Source organism: Gopherus evgoodei, chromosome 8 (assembly GCF_007399415.2).
Source record: "Gopherus evgoodei ecotype Sinaloan lineage chromosome 8, rGopEvg1_v1.p, whole genome shotgun sequence".
NCBI classification, from domain to species: Eukaryota; Metazoa; Chordata; order Testudines; family Testudinidae; genus Gopherus; species Gopherus evgoodei.
Genome location: NC_044329.1, coordinates 60,330,736 through 60,345,165, shown reverse-complemented (window position 1 = coordinate 60,345,165; position 14,430 = coordinate 60,330,736). Strand labels below are relative to the sequence as shown.

The 14,430-nt window shown below is 45.5% G+C and overlaps 1 protein-coding gene across 4 annotated transcripts in view; it reads right to left on the bottom strand.

Moving 5' to 3' along the window:
- Positions 1–422: 422 nt before the first annotated feature.
- The window catches only part of PLA2G4A (phospholipase A2 group IVA), a 308,898-nt gene continuing 294,890 nt past the window's right edge, over positions 423–14,430 (bottom strand). For all 4 annotated transcript variants that reach the window (XM_030572624.1, XM_030572622.1, XM_030572625.1 and 1 more), the window contains exon 18: positions 423–1,244. In XM_030572624.1, coding sequence (XP_030428484.1) covers positions 1,113–1,244 — 132 coding nt within the window. In that variant the 3' untranslated portion in view covers positions 423–1,112. The remainder of the gene's footprint in view (positions 1,245–14,430) is intronic.

Sequence of the window (14,430 nt, the reverse complement as noted above, 5' to 3'; positions counted from 1 at the left end):
TCCTCCCCCCCCCGGCTCCCAGCACCTTCCCCTCCCTATCACCTCCCAATCAGCTGTTTCGTGGCATGCAGGAGGCTCGGGGGTTGGAGGGGGAGGACTGAGGGCACGGCAAGCTCAGGGGAGGGGGTGGGAAGGACTGGAGGTTGAGCAGTGATCAGCCCCTGGCACATTGGAAATTTGGCACCTGTAGCTCCAGCCCCCAAGTCAGTGCCTATACAAGGAGCTGCACATTAATGTCTGAATAGCTGCATGTGGCTCCGAAGCCACAGGTTGGCCACTCCGATCTATTTCATCATTGCTACAAACTTGATATAAGGACTTGGAATTATTTGTATGTATGTGATCTATTAATCATTTATAACTCTCTTCTTTTATTATTACATCTTTAGTTTGTTTACTAAAGATTGGCTGACAGCGTAGTATTTGGGTGAGATTCATATTGACCTGGAAGTATGTGTCTGATCCCTTGGCATTAGAAAGAAGCTCACATATAATGAAATGGGTTTTCATTAACTCCTCACTGTATTAGACTTGGTTGTCTAGATGGGAGCCAAGGGCTGGAATGTTTACAGGGGATTGTGTTCGGCTTCTGGTTAACCAGTGTGGTATTACAAAAACTGTTTTGTTACTGGTTTGATGAATCTAATTATAGGATAAACCACTAGTTTGGGGGATTGTCTGCTCCTGTTCCTTGCAGTTTGCCCTGCGTGTGGCATTTTCAGTGTGGCCCTTACAGGAGCCTGGACACAGTTGCCACTTCAACAAACATTTAAAATCGAAAATATTGAGAGAAAATATTCATGAAATTGGCAGATGTTTTACAAAAATAGCATTTTGAACCAAATTACTTTGCATCCAAAGCATGCACAAGTCTGTATTTTTTAAAATAAAGAAATGGCCATTTATGCTGGAATTTTGTAAATGTTTGTAGATGCAAAACAAAAATGTAAAAAAGTACAAAATCACAGTGAAACATGAAATTTCACAAAAAATGCTTCTCTCAGTTTCGCATGGCCCCTTCACCTGAGCAATGGTGTGTTGTAACTCATGTCCAGATCCAGTTACATAGATTTAGCAAATTTCTTGAAGGAGTGGCACCTGCAGTACATATCCTATGTATGCTTAGTGCTTGGAGAGTTCTTGTTGAAGTATTTTCTTGCCTCAACATTGCTGAGGGACACAGAGCAGCGGGATGGATTCTGTCTTCTGTATTCAATGCTTTCCACCATTGCTTGCTTGATCACCTGTAAAACAGAGTCAAAGTTCAGGGCAAAGAATTGACACTGGAGGTGGCTCTTTAACTGATGGCAAAAAGCCATATCAGCTTTTACAACTGTTGCTCTTAATACCAGAAGCAAGCCAGTATTGCTTAGAAGAAGGGGCTGTAACAACAAATAAACAGACCGTATGTTGAAATTTTTGAATAAAAAAATATCGTTCCTTCTCCTCATACACACATCTCCCCCAAAAAGAATCCTAACTACTTCTCAATCTCTTATGGTAAATCACTAGTTTGTTGGTGTTTTTAAATAGTCATTTCTGATAAAATATAGGTGACGTCTGGAAGACTGGAGAATTTTGAAATTAGAAGGCTGTATAATATGGTAGCTTATTATGAATTATGATTTGTCCTAATACAGTCCTTTTATCATGATAGCATAAACAATGTGCACTAAAAGACCTGACAAATAAACATTGAGAAAGTGTCTTATTTTGGGGCTCTACCCTGATAACTGAAAATGAAAGAAGTTAGTGTGTCCTGAGTATAAAGTGAGGAACTATTTTGCCACAGTTTAATTCCTAGGTCATCCCGTCTTTACCCTCATTTTGGTCACACTAAAAGTCCCACAAGCCTTTGGTCCATGCAATGTCTCTACCCTTTGATTAAAAATACAACAATAAACTTAATGGCTGTGAGGACTTAACAGGGCCCACAAGTCAACAGAGGAATAGCCAGGATCATCAGTAAAGAACTATAATGTGGTGGCAGATTGCCTATCTAAATTTAAAAAGCAAATGCGTGTCCATTTAAAGAGGTCATTTGCCAGGATATGCAAGAGTCTGGGGAGGAAAAAAGGTCAGGGTTTTTTTTGCCTCTATAAATCACTGCAAACTCAAATATTCACTCTGCCAAAAAGGGAAGAGCACAAGAGCAGCAGCAGCTAAAAAAAGAGAGAAAGCTAAATTCATCTACTTTGGCTTGATTTCATACTCCATGGATCATCTAAAGAGAATGTCTGCACTGCTACCTGAATTAGTTGAAGAACCTCATGAATGAGTCATCTAGACATTTCTCATCCGCTGTTTCAATTCTGCTATGTGGACAATCTTGTTATGAAATAATGTTCGGTGCCTTCTATAGAAAATTATACAGCACAAAAGAGGAAGACTATCTTTAAAAAATGTCTATGTTAAAAAGCCAAATTCTTTGATGTTGAAAGTAGAAGGCAATATAGCCACTAGGTGGCATATTTTGATCATGTACTTATTACAAAGATCTGAAACTTGCAGCAGAAAAAAATTACAACTGTTGAGTGAAATCACTAGAACAAAAATATACTTGGCCCCTGATTCTGATCTTGTTTAAAGTAATGTAAATCAGGTATAATGACTGAGGTAAATGGAGTTACACTGCAGTATATGAAATCAGAATTTGGTCCATATCTGATTTTGGGGTGTAAATCAAACACTACAAGAATATTCAGATTTAATAGTAACATTAAATCATTAATATGACTTCTTTTTTAAATTTTACTTTTATTTTCCTAGCTCAAACTTAAAAGCATTTAGTGATTAGAGTTTCAGCAGAACAAATCAGTCTCTAGCAGACTGATTCTGAGCTCATTTACCAAAGCATTATTTAAGTATTATGTATCTTATATAGCAACTTTCATCCATAGAACTCAGACCACTTTACAAAGATGGCAAATGTCATTATCCCCATTTTCAGATTAGGAAACAGAACCACAGAGTGGTGAAATCACTTGTTCAAAGTCACACAGAAAAGTAAGTAGCAGAGCTCAGAATACATCTCATAGATTAAGGCCAGAAGGGACCATCATGATCATCTAGTCTGACCTCCTGCACATTGCAGGCCACAGAACCTCGCCCACAGAACCTCGCCTTTAATACTCCCATAACCTCTGGCTGAGTTACTGAAATTCCAAAATCATGATTTGAAGACTTCAAATTACTGAAAATCACCATTTACTTTGGTTTAAACCAGCAAGTGACTCGTGTCACAAGCTGCAGAGGAAGGCAAAAAACCCTCATGGCCTCTGCCAATCTGACCTGGGGGAAAATTCCTTCCGGACCCCAAACATGGCAGTCAGTTGGACCCTGAGCATTTCGGCAAGACCCAACAGTCATACACCTACAGAATTCTCTGTTGCAGCTCAGAGTCCTCCCCATCTAGTGTCCCATTACTTGCTGTTGGAGATATTTGGTGCTAGCAGTGACAAATCTGCTACATGCCATGGCAGGCAGTCTAATCATACCATCCCCTCCATAAATGTATCAAGCTCAGTCTTGAAGCCAATTGGTTTTTTTGCCCTCACTGCTCCCTTGGAAGGCTGTTCCAGAACTTCACTCCTATTCCTCTAGGCCACCGAACCAAATGGCTTCACCCAGTTACCTGGGAGGAGCTCAGATATTGCAATAACGGAACAGTAAAAACAAAAAACAGATTAGGCCTGGTCTACACTACGCGTTTATACCAAATTTAGTAGCGTTAAACCGATTTAACTCTGCACCCATCCACACAACGAAGCCCTTTATATCGATACAAAGGGCTCTTAAAACCGATTTCTGTACTCCTCCCCGACGAGGTGAGTAGCGCTCAGATTGGTACTGCCATGTCGGATTAGGGTTAGTGTGGCTGCAATTCGATGGTATTGGCCTCTGGGAGCTATCCCACAACGCACCATTGTGACCGCTCTGGAAAGCCATCTGAACTCGGATGCACTGGCCAAGTAGACAGGAAAAGCCCCACGAACTTTTGAATTTCATTTCCTGTTTGGCCAGCGTGGAGAGCTCACCAGCACAGGTGACCACGCAGCGCTCATCAGCACAGGTAACAATGCAATCTCCAGAGAATTGAAAAAGAGCTCCAGCATGGACTGCACGCGAGGTACTGGATCTGATCGCTGTATGGGGAGAGGATTCCATGCTAACAGAACTCCATTCAAAAAGACAAAATGAAAAAACATTTGAAAAAATTTCCAAGGCCATGATGTGGAGAGGCCACACCAGGGACTCAGTACAGTGCCGTGTGAAAGTTAGATAGATGAAGGCTGCAGAAGACGAAAGACAATGACTTACCGAATTCTGCTGCCCAGACCTGCGTCTGTGAGATCTCTAACACCAGAGCTGCAGGCACTCAATATTAAGATGCAAAATGCAACCTTGTAGTGAAATCACATGCGCTATGTAAGGTGAATAGTGTTGTTCACCGTGAAAGAGTATAACCATTGTTCTGTAAAATGTATCTTTTTAAATACTTCTCTCTCTTTTTTCCCTCCCTCATGCAGCTGCAAATTTTTAAAGCCTCCCTACTCCATCCCGAAGGCTATCTCAGATAAGGTGGTGGAAAAAAAAGATGCGAGACGAAATGTTCTCGAAAATCATGGAAGTAACCTGCAATGAAAGAGCTCATCTGAATGAGTGGAAGGACGTGTTATCAAAGTACAGGAAAGATGCCATGACTGTGAGGACAGGAGGGATGAACGTGAGGTGAGGAGAGACGCTCGAGATGAGAGGTGGCGGCAGGAAGATCAGCGGTGGCAGGATGCAACACGGGCTGCTGCGTGATCAAACTGACATGCTCCGGTATATGGTGGAGCTTCAGGAACAGCAGCAGGATCTTACAGTGCCGCTGCAGCCCCTGTATAACCACCCTCCTGTCATAACTCTAGTCCCAGATTTGGACCTTAGCGTCCAAAATATGGGGGTTAGCATGAAAACCTCCAAGCTTAGTTACCAGCTTGGACCTGGTACTTGCTGCCACCACCCAAAAAATTAGAGTGTTTTGGGGCACTCTGGTCCCCCTGAAAAACCTTCCCTGGGGACCCCAAGACCCAAATCCCTTGAGTCTCACAACAAAGGGAAATAATCCTTTTTCCCTTCCCCTCTCCAGGTGCTCCTGGAGAGATACACAGACACAAGCTCTGTGAATCCAAACAGAGTGACTCCCCCTCTCCGTTCCCAGTCCTGGAAAACAAAGCACTTTCCTCTTCACCCAGAGGGAATGCAAAATCAGGCTAGCAAATCCAACACCCACAGATCTCCCCCTGATTTCTTCCTCCCACCAATTCCCTGGTGAGTACAGACTCAATTTCCCTGAAATTTCCCAGAAAAGAAAACTCCAGCAGGTCTCAAAAAGAAAGCTTTATATAAAAAGAAAGAAAAAATACATACAAATGGTCTCTCTGTATTAAGGTGACAAAATACAGGGTCGATTGCTTAAAAGAATATTGAATAAACAGCCTTATTCAAAAAGAATACAAATCAAAGCACTCCAGCACTTATATTCATGCAAATACCAAAGAAAAAAAACCATATAACTTACTATCTGATCTCTTTGTCCTTACACTTAGAAACAGAAGATTAGAAAGCAGAAACTACTTCTCCAAAGCTCCGAGAAGGCAGGCAGACAGAAAACAAAGACCTCAGACACAAAATTCCCTCCACCCAAAGTTGAAAAAATCTGGTTTCCTGATTGGTCCTCTGGTCAGGTGCTTCAGGTGAAAGAGACATTAACCCTTAGCTATCTGTTTATGACACCTCCCGCCTCACCATGTTCCATATCTTCCTCACCCAGACATGTAAGAATGCATGGGGGAAGGCTTCGTGCACCCGCCCACTCCACCCTCGTGGACAGCCCAACCAAAAGGCTGTCATTTGAAATTTTTTTAGTGGCCTTTTCCTTCCCTCCTATCCTCTTCCCAAACCCCACCCAGGCTACCTTGTCAGTTCTCGCCCTCTTTTTATAATTAATTAATAAAGAATACATGATTTTTAAACAAAAGTGATTTTATTTCCTTAAGAAGAAGCGATAATCGAAGGGGGAGGGTGGGTAGCTTACAGGGAATGAGTCAATCAAGGGGGCGGGGGGTTTCATCAAGGAGAAACAAACAACAGTCATACCGTGCCCTGGCCCATGATGAAACTGGTTTTTAAAGCTTCTCTGATGCGCACCGCTTCCTGATGTGCTCTTCTAATCACCCTGGTGTCTGGCTGCGCATAATCAGCGGCCAGGTGTTTTGCCTCAGCCTCCAACCTGCCATAAAGGTCTCCCCCTTTCTCTCACAGAGATTGTGGAGCACACAGCAAGCAGCAATAACAACAGGGACATGGGTTTGGCTGAGGTCTGAGTGAGTCAGTAATGTGCGCCAGCGCGCCTTTAAACGGCCAAATGCACATTCTACCACCATTCTGCACTTGCTCAGCCTGTAGCTGAACAGCTCCTGACTACTGTCCAGGTTGCCTGTGTATGGCTTCATGAGCAATGGCATCAAGGGGTAGGCTGGGTCACCCAGGATAACGACAGGCATTTCAACATCCCCAACTGTTAATTTCTGGTCTGGGAAGTAATTCCCTTGCTGCAGCCGTTTAAATAGAGTAGTGTTCCTGAAGACGCGAGCGTCAGGAACCCTTCCCGGCCCTCCCACATGGATGTTAGTGAAACGTCCCTTGTGATCCACCAGTGCTTGCAGCATCATTGTAAAGGACCCCTTGTGGTTTATGTACTAGGTGCCCTGGGGCTCCGGTGCCAAGATAGGGATATGGGTTCCATCTATCGCCCCCCCACAGTTAGGGAATCCCATTGCAGCAAAGCCATCCACTATTACCTGCACATTTCCCAGAGTCACAACCTTTCATAGCAACAGTTTAATGATTCTATGATTCTATGATCATGATTGCTTTGGCTACTTGCATCACAGCAGCCCCCACAGTAGATTTGCCCACTCCAAATTGATTCCCAACTGACCGCTAGCTGTCTGGCGTTGCAAGCTTCCAGAAGGCTATTGCCACTCGCTTCTCCACTGTGAGGGCTGCTCTCATCTTGGTATTCTGGCGTTTCAGGGCAGGGGAAGCAAGTCACAAAGTTCCATGAAAGTGCCCTTACGCGTGCAAAAGTTTCGCAGCCACTGGAAATTGTCCCACACCTGCAACACTATGCGATCCCACCAGTCTATGCTTGTTTCCTGGACCCAAAATCGGCGTTCCATGGCTAGAACCTGCCCCATTACCAGCAGGATCTCCAACATGCCGGGGCCCGCAGTTTGAGAGAATTCTGTGTCCATGTCCTTATCACTCTTGTCACCGCTCTGCCGTAGCCGCCTACTCCTCGCCTGGCTTTGCAGGTCCCAGTTCAGCATAGACTGCAGGAGAATGCACGAGGTCTTTAAAACATCTATGATTGCTGTCTTGAGCTCAGCAGGGTCCATGCTTGCTGTGGTATAGCATCTGCACAGTTCACATAGGAAAAAAGGCGCGAAATAGTTGGCTGCCACTGCTTTCACGAACAGAGGATTGAGGCTGTACCCAGAAGCACCAGTGACAATGTTTTTTGCTCCATCAGGCACTGGGATCTCAATCCAGAATTCCAATGGGCGGGGGAGACTGCGGGAACTATGGGATAGCTATGGGATAGCTACCCACAGTGCAACGCTCCGGAAATCGACGCTAGCCTCAGTACATGGAAGCACACCACCGAATTAATGTGCTTATTGTGGCCGTGTGCACTCGACTCTATACAATCTGTTTTAAAAAACCGGTTTCTGTAAAATCGGAATAATCCCGTAGTGTAGACATACCCTTTGATTAGAATATTAACCCAAATTGGAATGAACCCTGAACAAGCACAGGAACTCAGACATGAAAAGCATTATAGATTTCGTTATACACTATCCAGTTTTTCTGTTATGGCAAGAAACTATCAGTACATTAAAATAATCTTCATACACATATAAAATGAAATGCAGAGCTACAAAACAGGGAATAACTTGCTAGGAAATAATGCTGCTTAAAAGGATCTGGGGATTATAAACTCTGGAATAGGCTTCCAAGAGAGGCTGTGGAATCCCTGTCAGTGAAGGGACTTGATACCCTCTCAAGATCCTTCCAACCCTACATTTCTATGGTTCTATAGCTCCTGAGACATTCTTTAGCTGTTTCTTTTTAATGGAAAATATCTCTGTTATTTCAGCAGCATGATTACCTCGGAGCTTACACAGTTACAAGAAGAGATCATCATGCATGACTGTATTTACTGCAGCTCTGAAATTCCAGACTTTAAGACCAGATGCCACTAGAAAGGACAAAATTCTCCTCTCTGAATCTCACTGCCCATCTCATCCACCTCTTTCCCTGCTTTATACAGGACCCTATCAGTGTAGTATCTGAACAGTTAAAATAGAAAGAACTACACCTCTACCCCGATATAACGTGACCCGATATAACACGAATTCAGATATAACGCGGTAAAGCAGCGTCCTGGGGGGGTGGGACAGCGCACTTTGGAGGATCAAAGCAAGTTCGATATAACACAATTTCATTTATAATGCAGTACGATTTTTTGGCTCCCAAGGACAGCGTTATATCGGGGTAGACGTGTACTTCTTTTCTCCCTCCCTTCCCAGTCTGCAGGGGAAATAACTCCACCAGTTCACAGTTTTTGTGTTTCTGTGTGCATTGCATGGAAGCATAAGTTCATAAAGAACTTATCCAGGGAAAGCTTAATTGAACATTTTTCATTTAGGGCCTTACCCAACTTCCACTACGATCAATGTCAGTCTTTCCACTGACTTTAATGGGCTGTGAGCCAGCCTGTAAAACCTGAAAGTGTTGAGGTCAATTCCCTAGTCTTGGTCCAGCTGTTTCAGAGTTCAAGTGAAATGAAGCATCCTGGTTGTGAAAGGTCAAGGTGATCTCTCAGTGAACTAGGACCAAATCCCATGCAGGTGCTTTGAATATCAAAACAGAGATACCAGTCTGTAGTCACTGGGGAGCCAGTACAGAAGGGAGCACTGACTGAAGTGTTACAGTGAGTCCAGAGTTGCAAGCCAAGATGAGATGCTAGTTGTTTACTCACTGGAGCTTTTTCAGTGTGTGGCTTGTGTCATAAACAGATAGCTAAGGGTTAATGTCTCTTTCACCTAAAGCACCTGACCAGAGGACCAATCAGGAAACCGGATTTTTTCAACTTTGGGTGGAGGGAATTGTGTGTCTGAGGTCTTTGTTTTCTGGCTGCCTGCTGTCTCTGAGCTTTGGAGAAGTAGTTTCTATTTTCTAATCTTCTGTTTCTAAGTGTAAGGACAAAGAGATCAGATAGTAAGTTATATGGTTTCTTTTCTTTGGTATTTGCATGAATATAAGTGCTGGAGTGCTTTGATTTGTATTCTTTTTGAATAAGGCTGTTTATTCAATATTCTTTTAAGCAATCGACCCTGTGTTGTGTCACCTTAATACAGAGAGAACATTTGTATGTATTTTTTCTTTCTTTTTATATAAAGCTTTCTTTTAAGACCTGCTGAAGTTTTCTTTACTTCAGGGAAATTGAGTCTGTACTCACCAGGGAATTGGTGGGAGGAAGAAATCAGGGGAGATCTGTGTGTGTTGAATTGGCTAGCCTGATTTTGCATTCCCTCTGGGTGAAGAGGAAAGTACTTTTTGTTCCAGGACTGGGAACAGAGAGGGGGAGTCACTCTGTTTGGATTCACAGAGCTTGTGTCTGTGTATCTCTCCAGGAGCACCTGGAGGGGGGAAGGGACAAAGGATTATTTCCCTTTGTTGTGAGACTCAAGGGATTTGGGTCTTGGGGTCCCCAGGGAAGGTTTTTCAGGGGGACCAGAGTGCCCCAAAACACTCTAATTTTTTGGGTGGTGGCAGCAAGTACCAGGTCCAAGCTGGTAACTAAGCTTGGAGGCTTTCATGCTAACCCCCATATTTTGGACGCTAAGGTCCAAATCTGGGACTAAGGTTATAACATGGTGGCAGTGGGTGGGATCTAGACAGAATCCAGAAGCCAGTAGGAATATTATATTTTTCTTTTCTCTGCTAAGGGCTTTTTAGCAGAGAGAAACAGTTGGTTTTAAAAGGGAACCAGAGAGAATTTTTTTTTCTGCTCTCTCTGGCAGTTTGTGGCTTGCATGTTAAGCAAGAAGCCATTACCAGACTATTAACAGTCTTTTGTCACACAATAGCACTCCCATTGAGAGTCATACCAGCACTATATAAATGCAAATAAAGTGGTTTTTCAGGTTTACTTAACATTGAAGATTAGCTAAAGGCACTGTTGCTAGGCAGACTTCAGGAGGCAACAGAGAGCCTGCAGTTCAGAAGAGAAACACTGGAGGGCACCCCAACACAAGAAAACAGGAACCATGTCTACCAAGGCAAAAATTGAGGCCGAAGACCAATTCAGAGAAGCTGAACACAGGCGACAACTGGAAATAAAACAAACAGAGATGGAAATAAGAGAGAGAGAAAGAGAGGCAGCCTACCAAAGAGAACAGGCAGCCTACAAAAGAAAACTAGAAGAAGAAGAGTTGGCCCACAGAAGGAAGCAAGAAGAAGAAGAGGCGGCCCACCGCCGAGAAATGGAAAAACAACAAAAAGAAAATGAAGAGAAGGAAAAACAGAGAAAACATGAACTGGAGTTGGCAAAAGCTGGGCTGCATGTGCCAGCCAACCCTAACAACCCGGCGCCAATTATTGCTCCACAACACAGGAAATTTCCCACCTACAAGGCAGGTGATGACACCGAGGCCTTCTTGGAAAATTTTGAAAGAGCCTGTCTTGGGTACAGCATCCCCGAAGACCAGTACATGGTAGAATTAAGGCCACAACTCAGTGGACCTTTAGCAGAGGTGGCAGCTGAAATGCCTAAGCAGCAAATGAATGACTATAAACTTTTTCAAACTAAGGCCAGATACAGGATGGGGATAACCCCAGATCATGCCCGTCGGCGCTTCAGAACCCAAAAGTGGAAACCAGAGGTGTCATTTCCCAAACACGCCTACTACATTGCAAAAAACTATGAGGCCTGGATAACAGGAAACAACATTCAAACCTTGGAAGAACTGAACCTCCTCATACAAATGGAGCAGTTCTTGGATGGTGTTCCTGAGGACATCACACGGTACATACAAGATGGAAAACCCAAAGATCTCGCTGAGGCAGGGGAGATTGGAGCCAAATGGATGGAACTGGCAGAAAGCAAGAAAGCTACTGTCAAGGGGAACGATTACCACAGGGGGCACACAGACCATAAACCCTACAACCGAGGACAGCCAAAGACCCCGCATACCACCCAAGTAAAGCCACAGACACCCTACCCTTCCACCTCACCAGTCTCCAGTAACTCACCTCGGCCCAGTGACCCATCAGATGGAAGATGCTTTAAGTGTAATGAACTGGGACATATCAAGGCCAACTGTCCCAAGAACACCATGCGAGTGCAATTCATTACACCACCATCACACCAAAGATCCCCAGGCCCGGATGCCTCTCAAATACACTTGGAGCGAAGGGAAAATTTGAGAGTGGGCGGAAAGAAGGTTACTGCATGGAGAGACACGGGGGCACAAGTGTCAGCTATCCACCAATCCTTCGTAGACCCCAAATTCATCAACCCAAAGTCCAAAGTTACAATTTACCCCTTCATGTCACAAGCTGTAGACTTGCCTACAGCTGAACTGCCTGTCCAGTACAAAGGCTGGTCAGGAATGTGGACTTTTGCAGTCTATGACAATTATCCTATCCCCATGCTACTGGGGGAAGACTTGGCCAACCAGGTGAGGCGGGCCAAGAGAGTGGGAATGGTTACCCATAGCCAAACCAGGCAAGCTTCCAGACCCATTCCTGTTCCTGAGCCATCCACAGACGCCCCGTCTGTGTTACCAGAGACCCAGACAGAGGTAGTGGACCCGGATTCCATGCTTACCACTGAAACAGCCACAGCATCTCCAGTCCCAGGCCCGGAACTGGAACAGCAACCAGCACCAGCGATTGCAACCCCATCTTCAAACTCAACGCCAGTGGGCGCCAGCGAGCCAGAACTGGCAGAAGCAACAGACAGCCATACCCAAAAGGCTCAGCCAGAGCCTGAAATACTCTCAGGTGCACCAGCGGAGAGTGGTTCACCAGCAACGGAAACAACCCCATCACCTACATCGCTTCCAGAGGGACCAAGCCCAAGTCCACAGTCTGAGGAAGAACTGGTGACCCCAGCCTCAAGGGAACAGTTCCAGACTGAGCAGGAAGCAGATGACAGCCTTCAGAAAGCTTGGGCGGCGGCACGGAGCACCCCACCGCCTCTCAGCTCTTCTAATCGATCCCGGTTTGTTATAGACCAAGGACTTTTATACAAGGAAATTCTTTCTGGTGGACACCGGGAAGAATGGCAGCCGCAAAAACAGTTGGTGGTTCCAACTAAGTACCGGAGGAAGCTCTTAAGCTTAGCCCATGATCATCCCAGTGGCCATGCTGGGGTGAACAGAACCAAGGACTGGTTGGGGAAGTCCTTCCACTGGGAGGGGATGGGCAAGGATGTTGCCAAGTATGTCCGGTCTTGTGAGGTATGCCAAAGAGTGGGTAAGCCTCAAGACCAGGTCAAGGCCCCTCTCCAGCCACTCCCCATAATTGAGGTCCCATTTCAGCGAGTAGCTGTGGATATTCTGGGCCCTTTCCCAAAAAAGACGCCCAGAGGAAAGCAGTACGTACTGACTTTAGTGGACTTTGCTACCCGATGGCCGGAAGCAGTAGCTCTAGGCAACACCAGGGTTAACACTGTGTGCCTGGCCCTAACAGACATCTTTGCCAGGGTAGGTTGGCCCTCTGACATCCTTACAGATTCAGGGTCTAATTTCCTGGCAGGGACCATGGAAAAACTGTGGGGAACTCATGGGGTGAATCACTTGGTTGCCACCCCGTACCACCATCAAACCAATGGCCTGGTGGAAAGGTTCAATGGAACTTTGGGGGCCATGATACGAAAATTCATCAACGAATTCTCCAATAATTGGGACCTAGTGTTGCAGCAGTTGCTGTTTGCCTACAGGGCTGTACCACATCCCAGTTTAGGGTTTTCACCATTTGAACTGTGTATGGTCACGAGGTTAAGGGGCCATTACAGTTGGTGAAGCAGCAATGGGAGGGGTTTACGCCTTCTCCAGGAACTAACATTCTGGACTTTGTAAGCAACCTACAAAGCACCCTCCGACACTCTTTAGCCCTTGCTAGAGAGAACCTAAAGGATGCTCAAGAAGAGCAAAAGGCCTGGTATAACAGACATGCCAGAGAACGTTCCTTCAAGGTAGGAGACCAGGTTATGGTCTTGAAGGCGCAACAGGCCCATAAGATGGAAGCATCATGGGAAGGGCCATTCACGGTCCAAGAGCGCCTGGGAGCTGTAAACTACCTCATAGCATTTCCCAATTCCTCACTAAACCCTAAAGTGTACCATGTTAATTCTCTCAAGCCTTTCTATTCCAGAGACTTACAGGTTTGTCAATTTACAGTCCAGGGAGAGGATGCTGAGTGGCCTGACGGTGTCTACTACGACGGGAAAAAAGACGGTGGCGTGGAAGAGGTGAACCTCTCAACCACCCTGGAACGTCTGCAGCGGCAACAAATCAAGGAGCTGTGCACTAGCTTCGCCCCATTGTTCTCAGCCACCCCAGGACGGACTGAACGGGCATACCACTCCATTGATACAGGTAATGCTCACCCAATCAGAACCCCACCCTACCGGGTGTCTCCTCATGCCCAAGCTGCTATAGAACGGGAGATCCAGAGCATGCTACAGATGGGTATAATCCGCTCATCTACCAGTGCATGGGCATCTCCAGTGGTTCTGGTACCCAAACCAGATGGGGAAATACGCTTTTGCGTGGACTACCGTAAGCTAAATGCAGTAACTCGTCCGGACAACTATCCAATGCCACGCACTGATGAGCTATTGGAGAAGTTGGGACGTGCCCAGTTCATCTCTACAATAGATTTAACCAAGGGGTACTGGCAAGTACCGCTAGATGAACCTGCCAAGGAGAGGTCAGCATTCGTCACCCATGCGGGGGTGTATGAATTCAATGTCCTTCCTTTCGGCCTTCGAAATGCACCCGCCACCTTCCAGAGGCTGGTAGATGGTCTACTAGCTGGACTGGGAGAATTTGCAGTTGCCTACCTCGATGATGTGGCCATTTTTTCAGACTCCTGGCCCGAACACCTACTACACCTGGAAAAGGTCTTTCAGCGCATCAGGCAGGCAGGACTAACTGTTAAGGCCAAAAAGTGTCAAATAGGCCAAAACAGAGTGACTTACCTGGGGCACCAGGTGGGTCGAGGAACCATAAACCCCCTACAGGCCAAGGTGGATGCTATCCAAAAGTGGCCTGTCCCACGGTCCAAGAAGCAGGTCCAATCCTT